General features: G+C 40.7%; 1 protein-coding gene across 9 annotated transcripts in view; it reads right to left on the bottom strand.

Moving 5' to 3' along the window:
• Positions 1 to 17,608, bottom strand: part of PLEKHG7 (pleckstrin homology and RhoGEF domain containing G7) — a 105,365-nt gene that overhangs the window by 22,350 nt on the left and 65,407 nt on the right. For 6 of the 9 annotated variants that reach the window (XM_021922760.2, XM_021922759.2, XM_021922757.2 and 3 more), the window contains 6 exons: positions 15,122 to 15,162; positions 10,829 to 10,927; positions 9,887 to 10,030; positions 6,505 to 6,600; positions 5,864 to 5,965; positions 2,243 to 2,356 (listed from right to left, as the gene is read on the bottom strand). In XM_021922760.2, coding sequence (XP_021778452.2) covers positions 2,243 to 2,356; positions 5,864 to 5,965; positions 6,505 to 6,600; positions 9,887 to 10,030; positions 10,829 to 10,927; positions 15,122 to 15,162 — 596 coding nt within the window. The remainder of the gene's footprint in view (positions 1 to 2,242; positions 2,357 to 5,863; positions 5,966 to 6,504; positions 6,601 to 9,886; positions 10,031 to 10,828; positions 10,928 to 15,121; positions 15,163 to 17,608) is intronic. The other 3 variants (XM_021922762.2, XM_003906949.5, XM_021922763.2) reach the window with 2 other exon arrangements.

The raw sequence follows: 17,608 nt of genomic DNA, 5'->3' as shown, positions 1-17,608 counted from the left end.
CTGGTAACCATCATCCTACTGTCTATCTCCATGATACTAACATTTTTTAGCTCCCACATATGAATGAGAACATGCAATATCTGTCTTTCTGTGCCTGGCTTATTTCACTTAATGACCTCCAGTTTCATCTGTAAATGACAAGATTTCATTCTTTCTTTCTGGCTGAATAATATTCCATTGCATATATATATTGTATTTTCTTTATCTAATCATCTGTTGATGAACACTAGATTGATTCTATGTCTTGGCTATTGTGAATAGTGCTGTAATAAGCATGGGGGAGCAGGTATTCCTTTGATACACTGATTTCTTTCTTTTGGCTAAACACCTAGTGGTGGGATTGCTGGATCGATGGTAGTTTTATTTTTAGCTTTCTAAGAAACCTCCATTTTGTTTACTATAACAACTGCACTAATTTACATACCCACCAACAGTACAAAAGTTCCCTTTTCTCTGTATCCTTGCTGGCATCTATTATTTTATTTTATCTTTTTAAATAGTAGCCATTTTAACTGGGGTAAGATGATATCTCACTGTGGTTTTGATTTGTATTTCTTTGATGATTAGTGATGTTGAGATATATATATATATTTTTCATATACCTGTTGGCCATTTGTATGTTTCATTTTGGGAAATGTCAGTTCAGATTTTCTTTTCTCACTTGTTGGGATTTATTTTTTTGATCTTTGAACTCCTTGTATATTCTAGGTATTAGTTCCCTGTCAAATGAATAGTTTGCAAATATTTTCTCCCATTCTGCAGATTGCCTCTTTACTCTGTTGTTTCCTCTGCCGTGCAGGAGCCGTTTGGTTTAATATAGTCCCATTTGTCTATTTTTGTTTTTGTTGCCTATGCTTTTGAAGTCTTAGCCCTAAAATATTTGTGTAGACCAATGTCCTCTAGTGCTTCTTTTATGTTTTCTTCCACCAGTTTTATAGTTTCAGGCCTTATAATTCATTTTTATTTGATTTTTAGATATGGTGAGAGATAGGGTCTACTTTCATTCTTCTGCATGGAGATACTCAGTTTTCCGAGCACTATTTACTCAAGACAGTGTTGTTTCTCCAATGTATGTTTTTGGTGCCTTTGTCAAAAATCATTTGGCTTTGAATACATGTATATAGGATTTTCCAAAGTTATTTGAAAACAATAATTGGACCTTGTTAAATTAATCTCTTTCTCAGCTTGGAAGGGAGAGAAAGGAACCTGGATTCTCCCAGTTTGGGGGCCTACCTAAGAGTCTAATCCATCAGCTTCTAGGGGAAACATTCACAAAATGATTATTCATGCATTTGGAAATCTAATGAGCTATCAGTTTTCAGTTTGGGTAGCAAATGAAACATTAAAGGTCCGAAGCTACAAAAATATGGCCAAGTCCCTTCCCTAAGATGATTCCCCTTTTCTCATCCTTGGCACACCCAGGCTTCCTGGCATATCAAGGCCCTGACAGAAGCCCACTGATTCACAGCTGAGTCATTGGGAACCATGGGAGCCTTTTCTCCCAAGCCTCTGAGGTCATGCTCTGGCAGGGGCTTCTTGCAGCTGCAGGGAAGAGCTGATTTTCTGGAAAGGCTTGGACCATTTTCTCTGTATGATCCAAAAGGGCTCTGGCACAGGACTGAAAAGGTCCAGTTCAGACTAAGGAAATATCAAGGCACGGACCAACAGAATTAGGGAAGTCAGGGGAAATTGGTTTTAGGCTTGGCTACTAGAAAATGCTGAAGGCCCCCGGCAGAAATTTCTTTTAATGCTGTGGGACCCAGAGCTGCCATATTAGCGCAATTCCGGAGGCAACATTGACATTGTGCTTTATACTCTAATCAAGGGGGCAGCACGGATGTAGAATACAGTGTAAATGACGCCGCAAGTTTCTGTCCTGGAACTAACTCCTGCAAGAGGCAAACTTCTAAGTCACAAAGCTCAGGTTCTTACGATAGTTTCTCCTTACAATGTACCAGTTTCTACCACAAATAAAATAATGAACAAAGAACACATTTTTAAGCCGCAGCCAAAATCTCAGGAGGGATATTAGATAACATAATGTTTCCAGATGTGCACCATTTAATATTCCTAAGTGTGCAGTGGCCAATGTATTTATGAGGAAAGCAGATTTATAGTTAAAACATAGTGTTGATCATTTTGTTTTCTTCTTCCCATTTAATTTAAATACAATCATTCCCGGTACACATGACACCCAAAAAGCACCAGAAAAATTACGAAAGAAAAGAAAATGATACTTTACTTTTAAATAAATTCCAAAGTCATCTCTCTGCCTCAGGCTCTCAAGATAAAAGATAGCAGCTGAATAGTTCAGGCAGTAGGTCTGGTGGCTCTGACAGAGACTCCCTCGGAAATACTGCAAGAAAGGAAGAGCAGAAGGAGGATGAACACAAGTGAAGGAGAGCATTGATCCCTGACAGACTATTTCTCTTCACTTTTATCATTAACTAGGGAAAAGTGGAGGAGGCGCCATGATCAAGCAGGCACTACAGCTGCGTGGAAATACACAGGTAATCTCCAAATAAACATTATTTTAACAAAATATGGTACTCTCATAATAAACAGCTGACACCTCAATAAATAGTCTTTTTCTCCTTATACTTAAAGAAAATTCTATTTAGGCCGTCTTGATTTAATTCACCCCTTCACTTCTGTTTAAGGTTTCTTCAGGCGCCACATCCTGCAGGACACCCAGTAACAAATATTGCCTTTGATTTGGGTGACCCTGTTGGTTGATGTTAAGTTTGTGTTGATACTAAGTGATTAAAGTTAGGACACTTGACTTTTCATCTGATATGCCTCAAGAATTTCCATGCATTTAATTTTGCTGGCTTCTAAACATGTAGAAATTTTGGACATCTTGGCTGGGCGCAGAGGCTCACGCCTGTAATCCTAGCACTTTGAGAGGCGAGGCAGGCGGATTGTCTGAGCTCAGGAGTTCGAGACTAGCCTGGGCAACACGTTGAAACGCTGTCTCTACTAAAAAATAAAAAAATTATCTGGGCCTGGCAGCATGTGCCTGTAGTTCCAGCCATTTGGGAGGCTGAGGCAGGAGAATCGCTTGAACCCAGGAGGTGGAAGTTGCAGTGAGCCAAGATCGCACCATTGCATTCCAGCCTGAGTGACAGAGGGAGACTCCATTTCCAAAAAAAAGGAAATCTGGGACATCTCTACTCAGCGTACTCTATCTAGTAGCATGCATTTTATCCTACTCAGTCTAATACTTGTCTTCCCTTTTCTTCATTATTTTTATTTAATGTCTTAAACTTGCTATAATGACTACACATTTGTAAGCCACCTAAAACTGTTTTTAGAATAAGGCAATTATATATATATATATATTCATACATATAATGGGTACACTGAGCACACTGAACTACATGCCACCATCTCAGTTAAGCGTCTTTCTTGGGAATGATGGTTATTCTTTTTCTCTTCAGCAATTCTTCTGGCTTGTTACTGGCAGGCACTCTCTTCAGGATTCCATCATAGTGTCTACCATGTTGTTAAGCCTATGTGTCCATTGATAGGTTTATTGATAATATAATGACTCATGGGCTGCATTAAGGAATTTCCAATAGTATCCCAATGTGGTGAACTGGAGAAAGAAAGCACACCTGCTGGTGTTAGAGAAAGCAGACCCAGCCTGAAAAACCACTAACAGAAGTGACAGTAACAAAGCCAGAGATGGTGAAACCTACAAAAATATTTTGTTATAGGACCTTAGAAGACAAAACACTATAGGGAGCAATGTCAGGTTTTGGCTTCAGCAAGAAGTAATTTGAAAGATGATGTGAGTTTATTTTGGAGGGGAATGTTGATAGCTGGGCCTTGAAGAGAACTTGGAGGTAAAGGGAGGGTCTTCTCATGAGGCACTGAGATGCTTGAGAAATGTCAGAACCAGGAGGTAACTGGTTAGAGGCCAAGATTAAGACTCACTAATGGGGCTGCACGTGGTGACTCGCACGTGTAATCCCAGCACTTTGGGAGACCGAGGCGGGTGGATCATCTGAGGTCAGGAGTTCGAGGGCAGCCTGGCCAACATGATGAAACCCTGTTTCTACTAAGAATACAAAAATTAGCTGGGCATGGTGGCGCACACCTCTGGTCCCAGCTACTCGGGGGGCTGAGGCAGGAGAATTGCTTGAACCTAGGAGGCAGAGGTTGTAGTGAGCCAAGATTGGGCCACCGCACTCCAGCCTGGGTGACAGAGCAAGACTCTGTCCACCCTCCCCTCCAAAAAAAAGAAAAATAGAGTCATTAATGGTCAGGCTTAGATATCCAGTTCTACCACCCATTGGCTCTGTGATCTCAGCCAAATTATCTAACTTCTGTAAGCCTCAGTTTCTATCTCATTGACTTGATAAATACAAAAATTAGCTGGGTGTGGTGGTGCATGCTTTTAATACCAGTTACTTGCGAGGCTGAGGCATGAGAATTGTTTGAACCTGGGAGGCGGAGGTGGCAGTGAGCTGAAGTCGCACTACTGCACTCCAACCTGGGCAACAGAGAGGCTGTCTAAAAAAAGTAAATAAAAAAACAACTAAACAACAAACAAAACGTCCAAAGATCTTCTTATTTCAACCCGTTTTCAATGTTCACTAAAGGATCTTCCCGCTTATTTTTGCCTTGTTAAAACTCTTCCTTCTTCATGTATCTTCTCAAGTGTCATATCCCCAGGAAGCATTTCCTACCTGTGACTGCCCTACTATGCTTCCCAACTTACAAGGTTTCCTTTGTTGGACACTCATGATATTTATGTTCCTTCTTTTCCCCAGCATTTATCTTACTTTGATTATATAATCATTAGTGTCATTATTGGATTAATTTCTCCCCCACAAGACTTAAAATTTCTTTCTTCTTTTTTTTTTTTTTGAGGCGGAGTCTGGCTCTGTCGCCCAGGCTGGAGTGCAGTGGGGAGATCTCGGCTCACTGCAAGCTCTTCCGCCTCCCGGGTTCACGCCATTCTCCTGCCTCAGCCTCCCAAGTAGCTGGGACTACAGGCGCCCGCCACCACGCCCGGCTAATTTTTTGTATTTTTAGTAGAGATGGGGTTTCACTGTGTTAGCCAGGATGATCTCAAATCTCCTGACCTCGTGATCCATCCGCCTCGGCCTCCCAAAGTGTTGGGATTACAGGCGTGAGCCACCGCACCCAGCCGACTTAAAATTCCTTAAAAGCAAGGAGCTTGTTTAATTTTTCACATTATTGTATACAGGGTATTGGCTCCATATATAGCACTTAGTAAGTTCTCAATAAATCTCAATCTGTCTTTTTTTCTTAAAAAGTGGAGTTTAAAAATTCAGATTTTGCTAAATGAAATTAGATTAAAATTAGATTAAAAATCTCAAAGTAAGAAGGGTAGGGGAGGATGTCCAAATGTCTACTCAAGAAATAAATAGCACTTATCAAACCTGGGGCACAGGTTTTCCTCTTTTCTCCTCATTTCACCCACAGAAATATGATCAAGGGTGTTGAAGAATTTGAAGGTTTATTCTGTTTCTTTCTGAGAAATTGGTACTTTCGTTAAAACAACTGAATCATGTAATTAGCAGACACTAAACTATTGCCATGAATATTGCTTTAAATTGAAGTAATTTAAAAAACAGACTTGGAAATGGCTTTTCCATGCATGCAGATTTTTGTGTTAATAAAACCTACACAGGAGATGTGACAATGGGAAAACAGAATCTGCAAGTTATTTTTGAAAATGTTGATTGGTAGAGAAAGGGACAGTTCCTTTGTAGGAGGGTGGAGGTAGAACTTTCCCAGGGAGAAGAAAAATCAAGTAGGGTATAAACAACTGTCTTGGGAGGTGGGTAATGCTACTTTATGAAGCTGAGATCTCCCGGAAGGAGTTTACCTTTGTGAGTACGGAAATAAAATCCAGTGATGAGGAAATCTCAGAAGCGTCTGCATAGTCCTTGATGATGCCAAAGAGACTGTTCACAAAACCAAGGCTTGTCTAGGGACAGAGAGAAAGAAAGCAAAAGTAGGCACACACCCAGGGTTAAGGAATAAACATTTGTTGAACTTTAAGTATCATTCTTACACGTTTCCCATTTCAAATTTATCTCCTAGCAAAATTCAAAGATTTATTTCCTCCACTCTCCAATACATATTTTCTTATAAATAAATTCTTGTTGTTGTCTCTCTTTCTTTCCTTTTAAGAGGAAAAATATTATTTGTTTATAATGTATGTGAGAAGAGGACATTCAGTTGAAAATAAACATTTATGAAGATGATGGAGATCTTAGGAATGTGTTTACTTTTTAAAATAGCCATGGAAAAATGACAAATAAAGGGTAACTAATATCTACAATTTATGGGAAAGGCATCAATGGATATTTCAACTTCTTTCTTATTAACCTGAAGTCCTGACTGGGAATGGAATATGGAGATGTATTATGGAATACAAGCCATAAGAACAGACCAAGTATGAATTTTCGAGATCTTCTAGTGAATGTTAAAACATGACTACTAAAATCTTCCTACTTGGCTCACCTGAGTTAACTCCTCCAGGTTTGCAAAAAGTCTCCATAAATCCACATCTAGGAGATATTCATGAGTTTGCAGATATTTTAGTGTATTCATAAAGATCTTTGAAATAAAAAATATATGCACATTAATTTCTATTTTTTAATTTTGAAACATACCTTTTGCAAGAACATTAAACATAAACCTCCTGGGTATAACTTTACAAAACAATGGAGAAATCAGCACTCTCAAGGTTTAAATGCTATACTCAAGACAAATGATCACATTTAAGCTTCACAGAACATATTGGAAATGAGCTTTTCAGTATGAAAGTTGTGGTTGCTTAAGTCAATTCTAACAACATTCCTATTGAACAGAATCTGTCCAAATGGGCTTCCTCTGCTTCTAGTGCCAAAGAAATCCCAAAGGTTCTCTTCTTGCCAACACTACTAACTTGAGAGCAAAACGATATTCATGGTGTGTTCTCATATGCTTTCTTCTGCAAAAGACCCAAATATACTTTACTTTCAGGGAATTAAAAGTAGAGATTTAGTGAGTTAATCTCTGATAACTGGTAAAATGTTTCAGTTGTTTAGAGGCATTAAACATGGATGAAACCATTAAGGGAGTTTTTATGTTATTTTTACTTAATCTGATGATTTCACAAACTGGAGAACTACACAGCAAGTCAAAAAATAAAAATAAAAAAAAAGAAGTACAATCCTCACTTACAGCTAGCTTGCCCTTCATTCTATAAACTGAAGAGAGAGCAGTTTATTGAAAAAGAAATACTTTGCGTACATAAGACGGGAAGCATTCAAAGGGACAAAAGGACAAATTATTTCAAGAATGTTAGGGGTTAAAAGACTGGGCTTTAGATAGGTAACCTTCTCCAATTCCCATTCCTGTATTATTTCATTAGTGTAGCGAGTGGTTCTTGAACTTGCGTCAGAATCACCTGGCAGCTTTGTTACACCAGAGCTTGCTGGACCCCACCCTCATCTATGATGGGGTCTGAGAACGCGCATTTCCAACAAGTCCCCAAGGGATTCTGATGCTGCTGGTCTAGAGGCCACCTGTCGAGAACCACTTAGACCTTTCAAAATCCATGGAGTATTGGTTGTCTGGAAATCTGTCAATATCCAAGCATTTAAAACATGATTGTAAGAAACAGAACTCATTACTACAGATAGATTGGGACAATTTGGAAGAAATACTACTATTGTTATAAGATTCTTTGCTTTACAGAAATTTTGCATTTAAAAAAAAATGCTGAGTCCTCCAGTATATTTATTATATGAGTCACAAATTTTTAACTCATAAGCGCTTTTGGAAAACATATTGATTGTGTAAAAGGAAGGTACATATATTCTTTAAATACACTGAGGTATTTGACAGTGAGCTCAAATTGGCCTTTTCTTAAACAGGAAATGTTATTTTGAAAAGCTTGGACAGTTTACAGTGGGACAGAAAGCTCTGTGGTTCCTTAGGACAAGGAAGGTGGCATAGCTCAGGGGCTTAGTTCTCTGCAGTGAACATTTATCATTACCACCCCCTGCAATACTCCTCTTCCCTAAAAACAGGCTGGTTTTCACCCATGTCTACTCTTCCCCAGGCGGCACATGTGCCATGTGGCAAGCTGATCTCACTCCCAAGGTTGGGTCTTGACTGCCTTAAGCCAATTGGCACATTCCTTCCTTACGGAGCTAGTGGATTTGGCTCACGGGTGGGCATGTGATCTAAGCCAGTCCAATAAGATTAAATCTCAAGACTTTTGCTATGAATGCTGAGAAGATCTCTCTCTCTCTCTCTCTCTCTCTCTGTCTCTCTCTCTTTCTCTCTGGCCATTAGCTCAAGGATAGCAACCATGCTGTGACTACAAGAGAAGCCAGCCATAGGATGTGGCTAATGCCATGGAAGGCAGGGTGAGAGATGGAAAGAAATGTTTTTTGTTTTGTTTTGAGCCCCTTGATCAAACATGTCTTGAATTCTCTCCCACCTCTGAACTTGGCAGTCACAAGGACTAACAAAATACTGTATTATTTAAGCTAGTTTTCTATTACATGCTCTTGTAAGCATCCTAACTGACATGGTCTCTAAATTTCAATTTTCTCCTAGAGTGTCTTTGTGTTTTACATTTTGCTAAGTTAAGGATTTAGCACTGTGATTGACAAAAAATATTACTTACAGAAAATAACTGACGTTTGTATAGCACTTGATAGATTTCAAAGAAAACTAATTTGATCATCATAATGGTCTTATGAGATAGCCAGAGATGGTACTGTCATTTCTCTTTTACAGCTTAGGACAGGGACTGTCAAACTATGCAGGCTGTGAGCTTAATTTGGCCTGCCACCTGTTTTTGTAAATGATGTTTTCTGGGTGACACAGTCAGGCACATTCGTGTAGACTGCTTTGGCACTGCAATGGCAGAGTTAAGTGGTTGCAACAAAAACTATATAGCCTGAAAAGCCCAAAATATTTACTATCTGCACCTTTGCAGAAAAGATTTGTCAACCCCTGGTTTAGGATATGAAGGACTACACTTTCCTAAGGTCACAAGGCAAATCAGAGGCAGAGCCAGGGCTTGAACTTAGGTCTGCCAGCACAGTGCCTTTTAGCTGTGTAAGACAGTCATCAGGATGCAAAAGTATTATGGTCAGAGGCAACCTTGGGAGCTGTGTGGCCCATCCTCCCCTGTGGTCCTGGGAGGAAGCTGCTCTATGGTTCTCTTCCTTGCTCTATTGTTCTTCTAGAAAAAATTCTCTGTTCTGAGCCTCACCAGAGCATAGCTGCAGCAGTGTGTAACCATACAGGTGCTATTTACATAGGAGACATCATGAATATACCATGTAATTCAACAGTACTAAATTGCATGTGTATGGTAGCCCCCAAAATCTGCAATGGTGGCCCTGCAGCTGATAAAAAGCAGTCACCTGGCACTGTTCACGAGGGAGCAAGAGCTCCAAGAAAGGAAGCCAAGGAAAGATGGAATGGACTGCCTGAGAAGGGTGTGAGCTCCCTGGCTCAGGAGTGTGCAAACTGGTGAGACAAGGCAGAAGAGATTCATTCAACATCAGATGGGACACTGGAGTAGTTCACTAAGAAGATCTCATCCAATGTTAAAGTATAAAAAGACAGTAGAGTAATAGGTAAACAAAAATAAATGACAAATAAAAATTTTCACGATCCCCTGAAAGAGAAAAAAACTTCACCTCGCCTCCCTTTCCCTCTCTTTTCCTTCCTTCCTTCCTTCCTTCCTTCCTTCCTTCCTTCCTTCCTTCTTCTCTCTCTTTCCTTTCTTTCTCTTTCTTCTCTCTCTCTCTCTCTTTTATTTCTTTCAGAAGAGGAAAACAAGTGCCCAAAGAAACAAATTTTCCATCTACTACAAAATTAAGCCTGGCATTACCATCTTAAGAACTAATAAATGGTCCAAAAAATAGGTGCATTCACTTGTGAAAAGTTCCCACATGGCCTCTTGCTGCTTTCTCAAGTCTAATTGATTGGTCAGGAGTTTGTGATGTGTTTCCATGACTTCATCCCAGGTCTTATCCTGTACATGAGGAAAAAAGAGAGAAGAAAACATTTCCACCTCAGTGTATTGACCTGTTGGCTATTTGCTTTGGCTTGCAGTTCCAAAGGGCCAAGCAACCCCTGGAATCATGATTTCCTGCTTCAGGCCCTGGACATCCCTCTTGACAGTGACTCCCCAAGTGACCCAAGCCATCGCTTTCTCTGTGGGGCTCTGGGATGCCAATTCCTCCTAATACACAGCATGAAATGCACAATGTGCATTATTTCTAGTTTAAGATTCAAATCAATTCAGATCGATGATGCTTTGAATTAAGCTTGAGAATATCATGAGTCTTTTTCAGTTTATTGACATAAAAACTCAAAGAACCCCAAACCCAGGACTGGGAAGTCTGATTCCAGGTTCCACTGGCAAAACTTACTGAAATTAACTACTGAAGAAGCATGAAGTGAGAGTTTTAAAGCTCAGGGAGACCTTTAGCAATCGTCTTATCAAAAACAACTTAACGTTTCCAATGAGGAAATCCAGGTCCAGAGAGATGAAGAGTAGTAACAACCACTTTTAACATTTGTAGAGGCTTTCTGGCCTATGAAGTGCTCTCACACTTGTTATCTTATTTAAGATAAAATGGCTTTCCCCAGCTTTCCGTGTGTTTGAGGAGAGCAAGCCCTGTTCAGTCCTGGGTTCCTCTCTTGCATTTTGCTCTTACTGTAAACAAGGCAGTAATCTGGCAGCTTAAAACACTGACCCTCCCCTCCCCACCCCACCAAAAAACTAAAAGAAAAAGCCATGCCCCACAGGAAACAGTTGGAAAGATACCTTCAGACTGTAGAAGTCATAGCCCCTGAAGTTGGTAATTTTCACAGAGGACAGGCAGTTTTCCATATCGGATGTGCGCTTGTGTTTGTCTTTGCCCTGCTTAAAGATGGTTAGAAACAGGGTTTTCAAACATGGATTCTTTAATGACACAACTTCGGTAGCCTTGGTATCTTTCGTTTATTCCCTAACATTCATGATAAGAGATGACATATTTTGTCTTTAAGCAACTAACAGTTTCAAAGCCATTTCTGAGCTCTAGTAGGAGCCACAGAACCACAGAATGTCAGACCTGAGGGCCACAGGCCCGTGAGAATACCTTGTCCAAACCTCTCATTTTACACATTAAAAAAAATCCTAGGCACAGAATGGTCAAACAGCAAACAGTCTTATCATGCCTACCCATTGGGGTGACATAGCCTTTACAGTTTTAACTTTTCCAAACTCTGGACCCCAAGATTTAATTAACATCAGAAGGTACCTCAGACATATTGGTTCAGCCCTTATTTTAGTAGATGACAAAATAAAGCCCAGTGTTAAAGCAACTTGTCCCAAACAATAATTCTCTGTTACAGAATACCAGAACATGCTGGAAACTCTACTTTCCTTAGAATGGAATCACCCACTTACTTTTGTTATAGTCATTTTTTCTTAATAATATTTGTTTAAAAAATCTGATTGCTAAGATAATATATGTTTATTGTAGAAAACTTGAGAAACAAACAACAACAACAAAAAAAACCCATGAAATGTGTCTTCACTCTCACATACCCATTGGAAATATCATATTCTGATCACATTAATAATTAATTTTTAAATAGCACAATGTATCATATTCACACATCCTTTTGCAACTTGCTTTTTAAACTTATATTGTGAGCATTTTCTTTTTGGTTCATTCACTATTCTATTGCAATATCATGAATTGCCCACTTAAAGAGTTCATTTTACCAACCAAAGCAAGAAGAAGCTATCAAATAACAACGTGCAAGGCTTTTAAAAGTCAGCTTGGCTGCATTTCAAGTGAATGCTTAGGACAAACAATTTTTCGACTTGTTCTGTTGCCTCAGGGTGCACGATATTGGCATGGATCTAAACAGTTTGGTGAAAGTTAATCGGTGTTGTTTTCATGAGCAAGAAAGGCACAGGTTATCTACCGTTGCAGGTAGGGGGCTCCCTGCGCGTCTGAAAAGAGATCCTGTCATAGTTTCAGAATGTGCTAATGGGTTGTGGCTGGTTTCTCTGGTAGGGTTATGGCACTGAAAAAGGAAACCTATTGTAGACTCGTTAGCCTCCACAGCAGCAAAGGAATCTTGGAACCAGTTAAAGACCTCCTACTGCAATTGGGACATATGCCTTTTGTTGATGTCTGAAACCATAGCGACTGCATGTTGTGGAAATAAAAAATCAGCAGCCAGTTGGAAAAGAAAGAGGCTGAGACAATGGAAGGAGCATTGGAGTTGTGGGAAAGTGGGTGCCAGCCCCGTGTTTTGAAGGGCACTCACCATGGCTCTCTATGGGTTTGACCAGCCTCCTGGCCAAATGTCTGGGTGGATATTCCAGTGAGGAGAGAGGAGACCGTTCTCCGAGTGGTCACATTAACTCTTGAAAATGACACGCCCATTTAGTACCTTCTTGTCTCCATTGTGGTAGCAGTAGTTAGGAGAGGCAATGAAAAGCATTTGAAGGTTACTTGAGAGAATACACAGGGTAAAGAAAAGTGAGATGCCAAGGTTAATTCTGGAGTCTCAAACTTAGTAACTAAGAGGTAGGTGGCATGAAGATGTGCAGTAGTCACTGGTGACGTGGAACTGGAGCAAAATTGAAGGTTAAGACTGAATATACACATTTTTGGAGTGATTGACAAATCAATGAGAACAGGTAAGATCTATGAGAGCTCTAACGAGAGAATGGATGGAGGAGTTTCCAGGTCTGGTGATGGGGATTCCTACAGTTGAAGGAGCAGGGCCACACAGGGCTAGAACAGACTCAAAGCCAGACTCCTTGGAACGCTGGATGCTCCATAGCTTATGAGCTGTGTGTCCTCAGGCAAACTAGTCGACCTCTCTGAATCCATTTCCCCATTTTCAAAATGAGAAGTAATAATGTTAGCTACCTTGTTGGATTGTTGTAGAATTTATGAGTTCACATGTGTTAACTGACATGCATAAACAAGAATACAGGTAAACAGTAACAGTGCCTGGTAATATGCTAAACATTATAGATGTGTTTGCTTTTATTACTAATATTAAACTGATGGGAAGAAAGGAAGGAGGAAAGGAAGGAAGAAAGGAGGAAAAGGAAAAATCTGTAATAGATTGGAAAAACACATCACAACATAGAAGTGTGTTTGTTATATTGATGTGGATTACCATTTATAGAGATATGAATTACGTGATAAATAAGGATAAGAGGATAAAGGAAACAATGTTAATTTTAAGAAAACAAGATATTGTGTTCTTGTGAAAGTGAAGCTTCTAGAAATGACTTTCTCTTCATTGCTGAAAACATTTGCTGAGAACGTCCACCAATTATTCTTCCTTTGTGTATCTCCCTCATTGCCTCCCTCCCTCCAACACAGTGCCAACCATTTAGCATGTTTTCCCCCACCACCCACAGTTTACTTGTCAGTCCCATCTTCTCAATTGTGAGCTGATAATGGGCATCTTGGCATCTTAGATATCTGTCCCGGTACTTGGCACAGTTGCTCAACACATGTGTGGAGAACAAGTTGCTTCTTTGTGGGGGAAAAGAATGGATTAATCCCAACAACTTGTAGGAGCGCCCTTCCTTAGCCAAGTTCTTCCCTTCCGAAAGCATATTCTATCTCTCAGGCAGCCCTCAGAGCTTCCCTGTCCTGGATAAGCCCTCGGGAGGGCTTGGGGGAGATGCCCCTTCTCCTGAGATCTCAGATGTGATTGGTGACCAGCTCTGCCTCTGTTTATTCGAGGAAAGAGCTCAGGAGGGGCTGCGTCATAAGCCTTGTCTCAGACCTGTTAGAAAAACAGACAAAGCATGTCTCTAAATGACTGGTGAGCAACAGCCCTGGTGGCAATAGTGTTACAATTTTACTAACAATTTACGATTTGCAGCTCATAATGTTTAAGAGTATGTTCCATATAAACGTTTTATTTTTGGGGAGAAAAGTGGAAGTCAATCATACACTTGGCTATGAGAATAAGTCGTTTTCCAAACCCTAATTAAAGATACTACTACTAGTGATACGGCCAAGATTGACTGAGTGTCTGCGTGTGCCCGGCTCTGGGGTAGGCTCCACATGCATTATAAGGCATTCATTACAACCACCCTGTGAGGCTGGCACTGGTCTTCTGTCTTTTACAGGGAAGATCTGAGCTGAGGGAGAGTAATCCATTTGGCCAAGGTCATAGGGCAGTAGGGGAAGGAGCTAGAATTGGAACTTCAGAGGACTTTTTATTTAGCGATGGGACTTAAAAAATAGCAAGGTGTGTGTGTCATAGAACCACTGCAGATGTCAGCAACTGATGCCAAAGTGATTGGCAAGGCCATGTGGGCAGATTTTTAACAGAATGAGGCATAGTAACAGTCCATAAGGCCCTGCTGCTGCTGCTGGTTGTGGTGTGTAAGTCATGCAACTAGTACTGCTGGGAGAACACAAATCAGTCCCTCTCCTCCCCCTAGAAAACAGGAGGAGTCCGGTTGTCATCATGAGCATTCCCTCCCTCTTCCCACAGCATGCCAGAAGGAATGGCTTGACTGTGGCCACCCTTGTCCTAGGCAGTAAAGTCTCAGGGACCGCTGATTGAGATGGATAACTCTTCAATTATTGATGGAACCAAGAATGAATTCAAACCCACTAGGATTAATCCAGTCGGCTTTCCCAGAAATAGAAGTGTATTTGCGGAATCTGTTTCTGTCAGATCTCATTCATTTTTCAATGTTCCCAATATACATGGCACTAACTGCAAACTGGGGCATACATTTGTGCAAGTTTGCTTCATCGAGTGAGCTGCTTTCTAAGCAGCAAGCTATAAATGTAGTGTTGTAAAGCATCACTATATTAGGATTGCTTTGTGTGTTTTTTTTTTTTTCAGAGCTAATTAACCACTGGCAATTAGCACTGTTTCGCTGCACAAATTGGCAACCCTTGGCATGTTCCATAGCCAATACTACGGATGTGATGATATCATTTATATTTCACGTGCCATCTGCCTTTATGCAAAGATAAAGCAGAATGAAGAGGCTCTTCAGCCATTTCTTACTTTCTTAGCTACAGGAAGCTTAATTAAAACAAAAATGGCAATTTGCAACACTTACCACTCCTCTTTTGGAGAAAGGCCATCTTGGCTTTTTGGATTCTGGGTGAAATTAAAGACAATATATTATTACAAGTACTTAGAGTTACTAGTGACAGATCATTGCAGTGCTTTACAAAACCTGCTTTTTGAAAATTAGCCAAACAGAATTCATCCTGCTTTAATTATCTTTCTCTTGAGAATGCACAAAATGAATATTTATATTTTTGCAGATGAGTGAATGAAGCAATGTTGCAACCTAAAAGTTGGTGTTCTGTTGCTGCCTTAAGGTGGTATTGTCCTGTTTCTTTACTGGTGTATTATTTAAACTCCTTTTCCTCATCGCTTGAGGAGAAATCTGTAAACTGTACTCTAAGATGTTGAGTAATTTATTTAAGACAGGGAACCAGAGCACTTTGGGGCTAAAAGGACAGGCCCTTCATTTTCACACTGTCTTACCAGAACCCTCCCACCACATGCAAACTTCAGTAGCCTGAGCAAATGGGAGACTTGGAAACTGCCTTCACTCATAATCCCCAGATGTGGTTAAAGGAAGACTCCCAAAATAGAGAACATTAAAACGTCACCAATTTTTATGCTGGGGCTTCTTGCTTCTGGCCATCAACTAGGAGTTGCTTCGACTTGAGAAAGAAGCCATTATTCAATCCCTCATTCTTTTGAAGACCAGGAAGGAAAGAGATTCGATTGGGTTCTAGCCTTTTGAATTTTATGCTGTTTGCATAAAGTTGTAATGCTACCTAGCAAAAGCTGAAAATTGTCTCTTAGGTGTGGGTGGCATGTTCTGACCATTCGGTATACAAAAGGGATGTCTTATACGTCCATCTCTCTTTCTATCAGATCCCCCAGGAGAGGGTGTGTAATAATTCAATCAAAGGAAGCAATGATCTGAGCAGCATTAACTGCAAAGATGTGCTTAAGGCACCTTCCCACTGTAACCTTGGGAGGCACCTGCCCAACAGATTATCCTCGCATTCATTTTGACCACGTTATTGATCTTTATTAAAGGGAGATTAGGTGGACTCTCCCTTAGGCACAAATCAGCTTCACCACACTTAGCTCTCCCATGCCTGGTGGTAAATTACTACATCCAATTTGAACTGCAATAATTGGGGTCTCTGATCCTTGGCCAATTTCTCTCCTGTGCTTTTCTAGCTTTGGAGCCTTGGGAAAGCTTTGTGAGTATTCAGAAGATTCATGAGTCTTTATTGAATCCACAATCTTTCATTATCTGTCTTAAATATACAATTTTGCTAAACCAGAATCTTGATTTCAACTATATCTGCGGGTGACTCATATGCACTGCAAAGCGTGAGCAGCACTGCGTTAGCCCATGACTTGGGAACATGAGGTCTCTATTCTAAACTCCTGAGAAGAGGGCAGAGGGGTATAGAGAGGATGCTGCTTATCTTATGCTGTGTGGTATCTACCATGATGCTAGGCACACACAAAAATAACAGCTAGTGAGATGTAGAAGCAGCGATGACCTTGTTCCTTAGTATGTGGTTCTCAAACTGTAGCTGGCATCAGAATCACCTGCAGAGCGTGTTAAAAAAGACTGCTGGCTGGGCGCGGTAGCTCGAGCCTGTAATCCCAGTACCTTGGGAAGCCGAGGCGGATGGATTACCTAAGGTCAGGAGTTCGAGACCAGCCTGACCAATATGTTGAAACCTCATCTCTACTAAAAATACAAAAAAATTAGCCAGGCGTGGTGGTGGTCACAGAGTGAGACTCCGTCTCAAACAACCACCACCACCACCACCACAACAACAAATAAAACGGACTAACAGACTGCTGGACACCACCCCCAGAGTTTCTGATTCAGAAGGTCTTGGGGGTGGGGAGCCTGGAATCTGCATTTCTAACAACTTCTCAGGTGAGGGCAAAGCTGCTGGTCCAGGACAGCCTTTGGGAACCACTGTTCTAGTTGTTAACTAATTGAGAGCATTCTAAAGCCTCTTAAAATGTACTAACCTCTGTTAAGGCCACATTGTGTTTAGAACTAGCTTGGATTTCTAGGGGCATGTCCTCAAGCAGATCACTTAACCCCTCTTGGTTTGTTCACTTGGATTATTGTATCACATAAGACAGTAAGTAGACGTGAAAGAGTCTGTAAAAATAAAGAGCTGTAAACATGTTATGATTTATTCACTGGTGGCCCTGGGCTTCACATACAGGAGACTGCAGCTGCCCATACAATAGATGACAGATGATGACAGATGCAGGCTGGTAGAGAGGGCACTGGACTCACAGGCAGGAGCCTTGATTCCATTTCTCTGCACAAACTAGTTGACCCTATGACTAGGCCACTTCTCCTTTCTGGGTCTCACTCACACATATGTGAATGAGGGATGACCTGCTGGTTTTCAAACTCTTTTGTCAGGTGTCCGAGGCTCCTGGGATGCCTTGGAGGTGAGTCTTTGGGGCTCATCCCAGCTGCAAGCATTGCAACTTCACCTGGATTTGTTTTATACATTGGATTTCCAAGTAA

This window comes from Papio anubis, chromosome 9 (assembly GCF_008728515.1).
Source record: "Papio anubis isolate 15944 chromosome 9, Panubis1.0, whole genome shotgun sequence".
NCBI classification, from domain to species: domain Eukaryota; kingdom Metazoa; phylum Chordata; class Mammalia; order Primates; family Cercopithecidae; genus Papio; species Papio anubis.
This window is presented reverse-complemented; position numbering and strand designations above follow the sequence as displayed.